Raw genomic sequence first — 12510 nt, 5'->3', positions numbered from 1 at the left:
ATAAGATACAATTAATATGTGAACATGACTTATTCAGACCTAATGATTTTTCAATTTAACAAACCAATTCTACCTCATAGGAAACAGTTATTTAAAACAATTTAAACGAAATATAAACAATTTGAAGCTTTATGAAGGGTTAAAATGTACTTTTATGCCACTATTGACTCAGATAAAGCAATTCATACAGGGGATGACCATCACATGATATTTGTAATCACTATAACAAGCATTTAGTATTTATTATTCTGAATTGTATCGCGAAAAGTTAAATTAAATTATAATGTTAACATAAATATTTACTATGGATATTGTTTCCGGAGTTTCATTTGTCTATATTAATTATAATAGCAAAATTATGGTGTTTAAGATGTAATTTTTAGTTCCGCGCCTTTGTAAGAATTCGTGATTAAATTTATTAAGGGATGTGTTTTCCTAAAACAAACGGAAACAATACCATGTTAATATGCAAATTATTATGCTGAATAATGCATTAGAGATCAAAGGGCCAAGCAACACGATTATATTGATCCGTGTCATGCAAAAATGGATCTTATTACATGTGAGGCTAGACTAGCTCTAAACACCTGCTCAGGAGCTACCTTGTCCTTTAAGACTACTAAGCCCTGCATGACTTTATAGCGGAAGGGGTAGCTGCTGACCAGACAGCGCGTTTGCCAAGCCGGAGCTTCGCTGACTACATATGACTTAAAACCCATTTTTCACAGGATGCGGCTCTTTTTATGATTTGCATTATTTGATTGTGATTACACAGAACTAAACACTCGATAGCTTTAGTTCGACTAAACGCTGTTATAGAAGTAAAAACGAGAAGTGGTTATTTCACGTTGTAAAATGAAAAACATAGATGACACTTCTGTGAAGAGATTTATGAAAATAGATTGCATCTAAGAATTCATTTACAGAGGCGGTAATCACGTGATTATCTAAAAGGAAGTCAAATTGGCGATGTCCGTGCCAAAACAGGTATTTTTTCGCCTTTTTATACCCTTTATTACTTTTATTTAATTATTTTATGCCGCTCACTTTCCAGCCATAGCAGCAAGAAATTGATATGCGTTTACTTCATAGTAATATTTTCTCTATATCTCGACTTTACCCTCCGTAAAATTCCTTAGCGGGAGCTGTTCACCATGTCATTTATGAACGTTGCTGGTTTTCACTTATTAAACTGCTCTCCTGCATACAAAAAGAGACATATTTATATTTTTAAACCGTATGCGAGTATTATGTTTATGTTTATACAGAGGTCTGGTATGGGGTAGACGTTTAAAACATGTCTTATACAGTTTTATGAACCAGAATCGTGCATGATCTAAATGGGTCCCAGATTTGATATGATAAAAAAGGGGTCCCGTTTTTAGGAAAACAGAAATCCTCATTCGATACTTATTTTTAAAACTCATTTCCGACCCGGTAATCACACAGGTTGCAACTATATATGCTTATAGGTGTGTGCGTGTGTGCGCGCGAGCGCGGGTGTGTGGGTGTGCGTGCGCTTGTGTATGTGTACGTGTGTATCTTGTCTACTAAATTTGTCCATTGCCTCGTTGTGTGGCAAGGAGTTCTTTGCAATAAATAAAAGACTGCATTGTACACTATGGTTTCTCTCAGCTGGTGTAGCTGAAGGTTCACTTGACGTAGATTTGATTGTATTCGCTACACCATCATTTGCATGTATACACAATTTAATGACAGTTTAGATTTTTGCAACTGCTGACTTTTAGATCAACACTTTTAAAAATAAATTGTAAATTTTATTTGTGTAAATAACATAGGACATTAAACATGTTTGATCACACAAATGACAACCGATATGTTAATTTCTGCATCTAATTCGTGAATTAAATACATCTGTAATAAACAAGCAAAGGCTTGCTTGCAAATGGTAGTTAACGAATGCCTATGCAGGTTGCAGGATGAACAGGGTTCACAGGAATGTACACAAGGGCTGGACAGAATGTAAACACACCGTAAATAACTTTATGTGTGCAAATATTTCAAGTTATTGAAATACATTTGCAAAAATCTTTAGCAAATAAAAGACAGTTTTGTATTGCACTGTGTGCCGATATCTTAAGATTAAAGAATAAATCATTAAATACGTCTGAATTCGGTGCCCAAACTTCACGATGCGTGCATCATAACCGTGTATATGAATGCGTTACACATCGAATATTAGGCCATGAACACAGGCTCATTTAATACAGGCATTTTGATGTATTTCAATTTGCCATACACAGCATAAAATTGTCTTGCATTAGTTGAAATTCTTACGAAAAATTGTCTTAGAAAGTTATTTGAAGAAAGGCGCCACATACCCTTGTGTTTACATCCAGTAACGTTCAATTGTCACGTGACCCTGCACCCTGTTATTGTAAAGTAATATTTCATTTGAAGCCTGGAACCAAAGAACCGGTACTCGATACTTTCTGTTTAATTGAAGGTATATCGCCGATCTTCAGATTTAAATACGACGCATATAGAAAAAGAAAGAGAAGACAGTGCAATGATCGTTATTCTGCGGAGCCTCCTAAAGACCTTAAATTTGTGTTTGGGAAATATTATTTTTAAGTATATCGACATATTATACAGTAAAACACACGTTATTAAACGATATATATCAAAATCGTTGTGTACATGTTCAAGAACCGTACCTCTTTCTTTCGGATTGCCCTTTAGTCAACTCTTATTATGCATAGCATTACTCCTTTAGTATAATGTATATTTTTTTAAGTGACTTGTTAATTGAAATTAAACAAAAACCACATCAATATTTATATATGTGTATATTTTGCACACAAAAAAACAACCACAACATAGCCTTATAACATTTATTTGAATATAAAACAATCATTAACACACATGTTAATCAACTTATGAAACGTGTCTGTTGTCCCAACTTTGAAGATCATGCTCATACTTTTGGGTCAATGCAATACCTTAAGGTGGGTGGGGGGGGGCATGCGAGTGTTACTCGTTTTTCTGAAAGTAAGTAAAAATGACATCTAAAATGAAACAAAATTGTGTTACACATGTTGTTCTTACACACACACACACACACACACACACACACACACACACACACACACACACACACACACACACACACACACACACACACACACACACACACACACACACACACACACACACACACACACACACACACACACACACACACACACACACACACACACACACACACACACACACACACACACACACACACACACACACACACAACACACACACACACATATATATATATATATATATAATCTTCTAATTATAAAAAAGTAAATGATTCTTGTACAATACGAAAATCTGGTCATTTCATGCCTCAAAAGCTCTCATAATATATTGACTTATCATAATAAGGATAATGGTTCATGTCATATATGTGCGAATCCTCTCTTTAATAGTTCTGTTACAGTCTGGACATTTATCGCTGTGTTCTGTGCAGTCCAAACAGTATTTGTGATGGGTGCAAGGTAAAAACAATGCATTCACTTGGTTTTTGTTGCATAAATGGCACAGCAGCAGGCTCTTCAATCGTTGGTTTTCTTCCAGTTATCTTTCTGCAAAGTACATAGTGATATAACAACCACGATTTTTAAACACATTACAAAATATTGAATCATCAAGAAAAACAACTATATTATCAATCAAAAGTGTCATAGTTTTGTTTCATGAATTGTGATTTTAATCAGTATTTGCAATACGAGCGCTTACAATAAAACTGGCTACGTGATTAGAATGTGGACAGACTTGGATGTGTTGTCATATGACGAAAAAATTTGAAACCATGGACATTGATGCCATTCAGACACTGGAACTTATATCTTAATATATATACTTTTTTTTCTAACTGTAATTGTATAACTAATTCAATGAATACACGACAACGTTCAGAACTTCTAATGTCCATCACAGACCTGTCGGAAATGTACCTTCCGGATCTAGTGGTACTTGTGTTTGCTTTAATTGTTCTTCTAGATGCTTTCTCTCACTCATAACCTCCAGTCGAGTGATTATATCAACAATATCTGGGATAGTGGTGCCTGTAACAGTTCAACATGTAACTGTGTTGTTTCATTGTTGTAAAATTATCATGTCAATCTATTCCAAGACAAAACACAATCCATTTATATAATTACCATATCAGTATTTATTGTACCTTGTTGTAATACTTCGAAAATTGCGGTTTTTACATCGGAAATAGAAAACCCCATGTCCTTAACTAGAATGTCTTTATTTTGTTCCACTAGTATTTCAATATTTGCATCGTCAATTTTTAAAGCAGCCATAGCACCACTCGCTTCGTCTTGAGAATTTGATACATTTTCCTGTAATAAAAAGTAAAGAGTAAACGCATTAGCACATTTAACAACAAGAATCCACGTATACCTCATTGTGCTTTGTTACGTCAGAGAGGTGCAACTTAACATGTTACGGTTTCTGTATTCTTTGCTAAACTAAACATGTTTTTATAATACTGAAAAACGCCCTGTAATTCGTGTCAGAACAAATAACAACGGCGGCAAACAAATGATAGCTTAATAAAACTTTTTATTTTCTATAATATGTAACTAATAATTTCATTAAAAAAACACACCAAGGCGTGATCGGCAGAGAGTTGGACTAGGTTGATAAATTCATCGCCCTTGATTTCTCTTGCATAAGGACAAGCCGGAAACCATCGACAGTGTTCTATCCAGGGATCATCTCCAGGTTCCCATTTTCTTAAGCCACCGTCACAGGCAAAGCAGCGACAATGATCATCAACACCTTGCAATGAATAAAAATTTGTAAATATCACATGCAATATAAAACAAAACCACAACGGTTGTAATTCTTTAAACTGTATAACACTTGACAATTAATAGTAATTGGTTCGAAGTTTGATACTGTCCAAGGATAACCGAGACAAATGACATAACGGAGTTAGTGGGCGCATACTTATAACAAACGTGTACATGGAAAATCGTTAACCATTTTAAAATTTGAACACGAGGTAAGAAATACGTAGATTTGTGAAATACTATGTAGCGGAACGGGTATCATGGACCGATAAGATCAAATGATGAAATAAAGTTTATTTTACTAATGTCAACGGCATTTGATAAATGGACATAACAGATTTACATCGTTAGACACAAACCAGGATTAAAGTAAATTTAACTACGGAAGGCCAACATACAATGTATGTCGTCGTTGTGATGAAGATTGTGATCATCATCGACACTTTTCTCATTTGGTAAATTGCAACGGTTGTTGTACATAGTGTCACATTTCATTTTGTGTGACACAGTTTAACGATTAGAATTTCGATTGCGATTGCTTCGAGTTTTTGTTTTATGTTTCTTACAGTTTTACCAATAACAAGGGCTGTTTGTAAAACATGCATGCCCCCCTATATGGGCTATAAGTTGTATTGTGTGAATAAGTTTTTGTCACTGTGAACAACGGGTGGTGGTTGTGGTGGTGGTGGTGGTGGTGGTGGTGGTGGTGGTGGTGGTGGTGATGGTGGTGGTGGTGGTGTAGGTGGTGGTGGTGGTGGTGGTGGTGGTGGTGGTGGTGGTGGTGGTGGTGGTGGTGGTGGTGGTGGTGGTGGTGGTGGTGGTTGTTATTGATACAATGCATTACAAAAATGCAGTTAGCCTTACATTTGGTAAAATTTAAATATATTACAAGGGAGGCAAATGCTGTAACAAAAAGAACATGCATAAACGGTAGTTGTTTCCCTTGTTTGAACCATACTAAATCCTAAAAATGCCTATTTCCAGTAACTGTGACCTTCACCTGTGACCTTTGACCTAGTGACCTCAAAATCAACAGGGGTCATCTGCGAGTCATGATCAATGTACCTATGAAGTTTCATGATCCTAGGCCCAAGCGTTCTTGAGTTATCATCTGACAACCACCTGGTAGTAGTAGTAGTAGTAGTAGTAGTAGTATAAGCAGTAGACCGACAGACCGACAGACCGACCGACCGACAGACCGACCGACCGACAGACCGACATGAGCAAAGCAATATACCCCCTTATTATTATTATTATCTGTTGAACATTTGAAGAGAATCTTAAATAGTCTAAAAATGTAATATTTCGACTATTATTGTAATACTGTTATTAATATTGTGTTGCGTTGACTGTCAACAAAATTGTGGTACATACTCTGTATTATTCTCGAATTTACAGCAAGGCTATTACTACCTGTGTAGAACATCCCTGCCTCTGCCAATTGTTCTGGGCTCTGGGACAAATGTTGAGGCCAGTGTGTGTACGTATCTAGGCGGGATTGAAGCGTTCGGAACCACTCGTGCTTTGCTCTGTAGTTTGCGGCTTCTCGACCTAGAACGTTTATATTATGATACATGAGCCACTACGGTGTTTTATGTACAATGTTGTATGTTTTCTAACCAGTGGTATTTAAATAATTAATTAATGATAGCAAACATTAATTATGGAAATTTATTAATAATGCAGTTGGTACTATACAGAATTGTGCGTTTAAATTGTAATGTTTTATATACGCTTTGTTCAGATTATTAACACTGTTTGTGTGGAATTGTCTGCCTTGTGTACGTATTCTAACTACAGTCCGTTCACGACTTATGTAAGTTATATCTCTATTATGTAACTAATTATGCTAACTGGAACGCGTAATACCTAGTTGCCTTTGGAAGATGTCACGTTGCCTTCGCCTTATCTTTTCAGGATCCTGAGTTACGATTCTTTGCTAAAATGGATGTACAGAACATTGCATTTATATAATGTTTCGTGAAACATACTCTGGCATATGTCTGTCAAGTACAAATTGTCATATGAGTTTTTCGTCATATGGGAGTACTTATTGCAATACAATACTGATGCTTAATGAAAACCGAGATGATAAACCTACGGAAAGTGGGAAAGTGTTACCCTATATCTTTCTAAGGCTTCCAAACTTCCAAAGTGGTCCAATATAAACGGACAGTTCGATGAATTTTTTGCGTGTTCCAGCATTGGATCATCCGTGTCAGAGAAGTCTTTTAGACCGATGCCGCAGCAGAAACACCGCACGAGGTCGTAGCTGTGACCTGCAATAAACAGCATGCATATATTAATCAAAACATGCCATATTAGTGACAATTATTGAACGCACAGAATGTAAATCGGGTACAGTTAAAGGTACATTAAAATTTGCCACACACGCTTATTTAGTATATATCGTTTCATTTATGCGCAATGTTGTCCGTACGTTATTATCCCCCGCAATAGGCGGAGGGATATTGTTTTGGCGTTGTCCGTCCGTCCTGCCGTCTTTCCATCCGTCCGTCCGTCCGGAGCCATATCTTGGAAGTGCTTTGGCGGATTTCAATGAAACTTGGTATGAGTATATATTTTGGTATGAGTATATATATGGATAAGAGGATGATGCACGCCAAATGGCACCATCTGTTAATAGCGGATTTTGTGTCCAGAAGCATATTGGCGGGGGATATCAATTAAACGAATTAGCCTGTTCTTTTTTATTTATAATTTTCATTTACTGTATTACCGGTGAAAACGAATCCAGCTTCACATAGTGCCCTTGGGTTCGGTTCTGCCAGTGGCCATCCTCGGTATGATTCCAATCTGTATTTAATATCCTGGAAATCTGGATATTTGGCTGTCTAATAAATGAAATAAAATGTAATATCAATAAATAATTTGCAATTGTACAACGAAATCTTTGAATAAAAAATGTAAATATACACGTTTTCTTGCGTGAAAAACAAAATCTTTATATGAACCATGCACGTACTGTTTAATATTAAGAAACCGACAAGTCTTTAGAATATATTGACATGATGAATCCATACCTTCCATTTATGTTTATTATTTTGCTCTTGTCCAGCGCCTGACTGCATTTGTCTACTAAGATCATTGTGTTGCTGTGTAGGGGTTTCATTCTCTCTTCCATCGGTGACTTGGATGGAAAGTCCAACAGTATTGTCACCGTAAGGAGGCTGATTTAACGTTTCAGAACCGGGAAACACAAATTCATTCCGTTGACTTTCATTAAAACCACCTGTTACATGAGCCTGTGATATATCATCAAACCTTATTAAAGGGATTGTACTAGCACGAACGCGTTTCTCCAACGCACTGAAGTCCGCATCTGTACAGTAGAAACATTGCCGATACTCGTTTTTGTATGCTAAAAACGTATCTGTTAGATGTTTGTCCTCTGTGAAATGTAGGTTTTTCCAAAACGAAGGCGGTGAAAGCACTGCATATGTGTTTATTTTGCTGGCGTACAACAGTGGAGGGGCGTTCAAGCCACATTTGACACCAAAAGCATACAAGCCATCTAAAATCTTTGATGTATCCATACTGGTCATTTTAGTATTTTTGTTGCGAAATCCTCTGCTTACTTGAATTTTGAAAACAGGAATGTCGTCAAAGTAATCTCTTGAAACGACTGAAACAGAGAGTTATGCATTTTAATTAGAATTAATGCTGTATACAAGTTCGAAAATGTGAACATATACAATATTGCTATTTGGCACTTCCTTTTTACAAAAACCATTAAATGTTCTATAAAAGTGTATGCATTTACATGTCAATTCATACCTGTAACCGAACCTTGCCAGGGTGTAGTTTTGCCTATATACATTGAATTCCTGAAATGAGAAATAAAATCCCGTGATAATTACGTGAAAATATTGAATTTGTAATATAAGATTACAATTGTACATACCGTAATTGCTCATAGTTTTCGGACACTCTACATTTTTGGACACCTATGTTTTTAGCCAAAATTATTATTGTTCGTGACTCTTAATCTTCGGATATACGGGTTTTCGTCAATAATAAATGACTCTAAATTTTCGGACAGTTTATGTATCAATGCTTTTATACCAGAATTCTGCCCTGTGGCGTTTATCTGGTGAGACTTCGATCCTGAGTTTTTCCAACCGGATTAAGGTTATAACACCTGGCAGACGAATTCCTTTAAGCAATTGACCATTGCATTTTCGTTATTAGGTAAATACCATGTATTCCGGTAATGGGCAATGGTTTCACCCAACAACTTAAAGTGAAACATACATAATATGTATACTATACGGCGTGGTATTTGATTTTACAAGCACGTGCTATTCGTTGAAACAATTGACGCTATACACATTGCATACTCGTATCCGATCGTTAATGCAATATTTTTAGTGTTTCTAAATTTTCGAATAACGATATTTTTGTATCTACATTTTCGGAGACGAACACTTACGTAATTACGGTACACGTGCTGATCAAAAGTTTTCTTCTAATAAATAATTAAATATGTGTGCCACTGACAGACATAAATCAAGAATAATCCATATAGAGTTTTGAAGATCTATGGTAAATGAACAGAATTAACATGCCGCATATATATTTACCTTATATTATCCATTTTAACAGATTCAACTCCTTCATACATGTCTCTCATATTTTACTTCCAATAATTATATCAGACGCAATCCGTTAAGATTGCTACTGCGTTGTAATATTGTTTAACATTTACCACTATTCAGCATTTCAAAACTTCCAATATCTACATATATATTCATAACGATATAATATTGTTGGAATGGAATTATGAATATAATGAGAGAATAAAGACTGGCATACAATAATATATTGAAAAATATTTCACAACACCTTGAAATAGTACAGCAGCCTATCAGTGTCATTATGCCTGATGCTAAAAAATAAAATAAAATGGGATTACACATTATGGATATAACAACAACAACAAAAACAACAATAACAACAACAACAACAACAACCGCTTCTACTGCTACGATCATACTTCTACTAGAGTAACTACTGCTTATACTACTACTACTACTACTACTACTACTTCTACTACTACTACTACTACTTATAATAATAATAATAAAAATAATTATAATTATAATTATAATTATAATAATAATAATAATAATAATAATAATAATCATAAAAAAACATTATACCTCAAATAAACGTGTATCCTTCTTCTAGAAAACCCTTTAAAATCCTCAAAATACGATAAAGGCAATACGGACCGTTCACTATTGTGCTAACGAACGAATGTGCTACATGTTGACCGCGCATTCTAAATATTGACCGCGCGTACTAAATATTGACCGCGCGTGCTAAATATTGACCGCGCGTAATAAATATTAACCGCGCGTACTTAAAATTGATCGCGCGTACTTACTATTGACCGCGCGTGCTAAATATGGACCGCGCGTACTAAATATTGAACGTTCCACTGCGCGGTAACGCTTTATTAAACCCGGCGATTCCTAAAAAACTAAAAAATATTTGTTATCATTTTTTAATAATTTTTATTAATTAAATTTACATTCAATATGAAATATATTTCAACGTATTTATATTTTCTCGATTTAAATTGTCTTTGCGAGTTATAAAATTCTACTCAATGCTTTTGCTTTTATAATCATAGATTATACACTGATTGATACATATACAAAATACTAATACTACTGCTATTTTTCATACTTCTACTACTACAATTCAACATAATTAATTTACTTAATGCTAACTTAATGAGTAACTTTACTGACCTTCAAACATTATACTTACAACTAATTATTGGTATATATATAACAGTCATTTTCATTGTAACAATAGTATTATTCTATTAACATTTAAGCATCGTTACACGAAGGTACTAGTACTCACAATATGGGAGGCACAAACATTGCCCCAAAAGAATTTCGTTTAAAAAACACGAATATAAGGCTGAATATATCTAACGTTATGACGTAAACGACATTTAAAACACGCTAATAACAAAGAAACACGTAAGAAATAAAGATTGCGTCAGTCTTCTGACATGTTTAAGTATATTGAACGATATATTGGAAATTCCTAGATTTGACCCAGGTAGACTGGCTTAACTGGGATCCCAATATTGCTTCATCATATCTAATTTTAGAACGATCTTTCCACCAGCGTAATCGGATAAATATATATTGTTAAAGGATGTATTCCCTTCATTAAGATTTAATGAGAATAATTATCGTTATTCTTAGACAAATATGTGTGTGAACATGTGGAATTTGAATTGTTCTTACAAGTTTATTATATTAAATGGAAATACCGTTGATATACCATAAATCGATTAATCTTGTATTATATTAAAAGTCATGCTCATGACTATTCTTCACTGTTTCGCATGATTAACACGCACATTCGATTATTGATGCAATAACAGAACTGCGCTTCATTCGTAATTATCAAAGGAGGGTGTTATAATGAATCATAAATATCTTAATCACATATAACTACTCTTGAACTTGTACTAGTAAATCCATAATATTGAATCATAGACATATCATACAAATTTCATCTCGTTTTTATCGTCGTAGTTTGGAAGCCATAATTTGACAAACAACGTTGGTTTACAGTTCAATTTTTTACTGATGTTCTTTTATCACATAGACTTTGAAGTACATTGAAGCGATGATTGATTGACTTACAAAATATACTCTTATGCACATTGTTGTTGTATTGCTAAGTACGGTACTGATAGTTCAAATACAGATCTGAAAGAATTTCCATCAATTCAAATAAACGTGTTTTTGCTTTTTATTATACAGTTTCATCTTTGCCGCACATTTAAAAAAAAGGTTTCGATTTTTTTTTGCTACATCGCGTTATTTCACTGTTCCAGATATTCTGGGAACCTATAATGCGAGTTCCTATATTTGAAAAAAACACTCCTGTGTTGCGCATGATATTTTATTGCGCACGTGTTATACTTTTAACAAAGGCTATGATAATGCGTGTTAGTTTGAATATTCCATGAAAACAATACAAAATGCTTACGATCCGTGGCACACATTATATATTCCATAATCTGCATACGCGGTCATTAAATGTTGAAGTGTTTTCTTCCGGCAATTTTCAAGTGAAAACATAGCTGCGGAATAACATACATATCATGTTTTATTACTAAAAATAGAAATGAGAAAATTTGTCAATGCTCTCATCCCTATTTTTAGTAACAATACATGTATGATGTATTGCGATTGCGTACGGAGTGCTAAGAGTGTTGAATTATTGCTAATACTGATGACTTGTTGAATCTCATCACCGTTATCATAATTGGTAATTATAATTAAAATAATTTATAGTAATACTTATGATAATAATTAGAACAATAAAAAATAAAATAAATATTCTGAAAATTTAGGCCTACAAACCATCAGAATAAATTATTATTGTATCATTTAAATACATGCATCTTTTTATTTAACATTTTATTACATTTAATTATGTTATAATTTTTATTATTATTATTATTATTATTGTTATTAGTATTATTATTAAAGTTTTAAGTTTATTATTATTAAATGATGATGATGATGATGATAATAATAATACTAATCATTATTTTTTATATATAAATTCGATAATAATAATAATCTTACAATGTTTATAATTTTTGTCATTTTTATTATTC

The 12510-nt window shown here is 34.1% G+C and overlaps 1 protein-coding gene across 4 annotated transcripts in view; it reads right to left on the bottom strand.

The window, feature by feature from the left end:
• Nucleotides 1-2856: 2856 nt before the first annotated feature.
• LOC127838884 (baculoviral IAP repeat-containing protein 3-like) overlaps nucleotides 2857-12510 on the bottom strand; it is a 219464-nt gene continuing 209810 nt past the window's right edge. Inside the window, exons 1-12 of one of the 4 annotated variants that reach the window (XM_052366929.1) lie at nucleotides 11874-12141; nucleotides 9693-9735; nucleotides 8625-8674; nucleotides 7871-8472; nucleotides 7567-7681; nucleotides 6948-7105; nucleotides 6696-6765; nucleotides 6240-6377; nucleotides 4640-4812; nucleotides 4202-4370; nucleotides 3960-4085; nucleotides 2857-3602 (exon numbers count right to left, since the gene is read on the bottom strand). In XM_052366929.1, coding sequence (XP_052222889.1) covers nucleotides 3595-3602; nucleotides 3960-4085; nucleotides 4202-4370; nucleotides 4640-4812; nucleotides 6240-6377; nucleotides 6696-6765; nucleotides 6948-7105; nucleotides 7567-7681; nucleotides 7871-8472; nucleotides 8625-8674; nucleotides 9693-9735; nucleotides 11874-11910 — 1689 coding nt within the window. In that variant the 5' untranslated portion in view covers nucleotides 11911-12141 and the 3' untranslated portion in view covers nucleotides 2857-3594. Of the gene's footprint in view, nucleotides 3603-3959; nucleotides 4086-4201; nucleotides 4371-4639; nucleotides 4813-6239; nucleotides 6378-6695; nucleotides 6766-6947; nucleotides 7106-7566; nucleotides 7682-7870; nucleotides 8473-8624; nucleotides 8675-8912; nucleotides 9069-9692; nucleotides 9736-10009; nucleotides 10119-11873; nucleotides 12142-12510 lie in introns of those variants that run through there. The other 3 variants (XM_052366931.1, XM_052366930.1, XM_052366932.1) reach the window with 3 other exon arrangements.

This window comes from Dreissena polymorpha, chromosome 7 (genome assembly GCF_020536995.1).
Source record: "Dreissena polymorpha isolate Duluth1 chromosome 7, UMN_Dpol_1.0, whole genome shotgun sequence".
Lineage (NCBI taxonomy): Eukaryota > Metazoa > Mollusca > Bivalvia > Myida > Dreissenidae > Dreissena > Dreissena polymorpha.
Note: the sequence above shows the minus strand (reverse complement) of the source record. Positions and strands in the feature narration are given on the sequence as shown.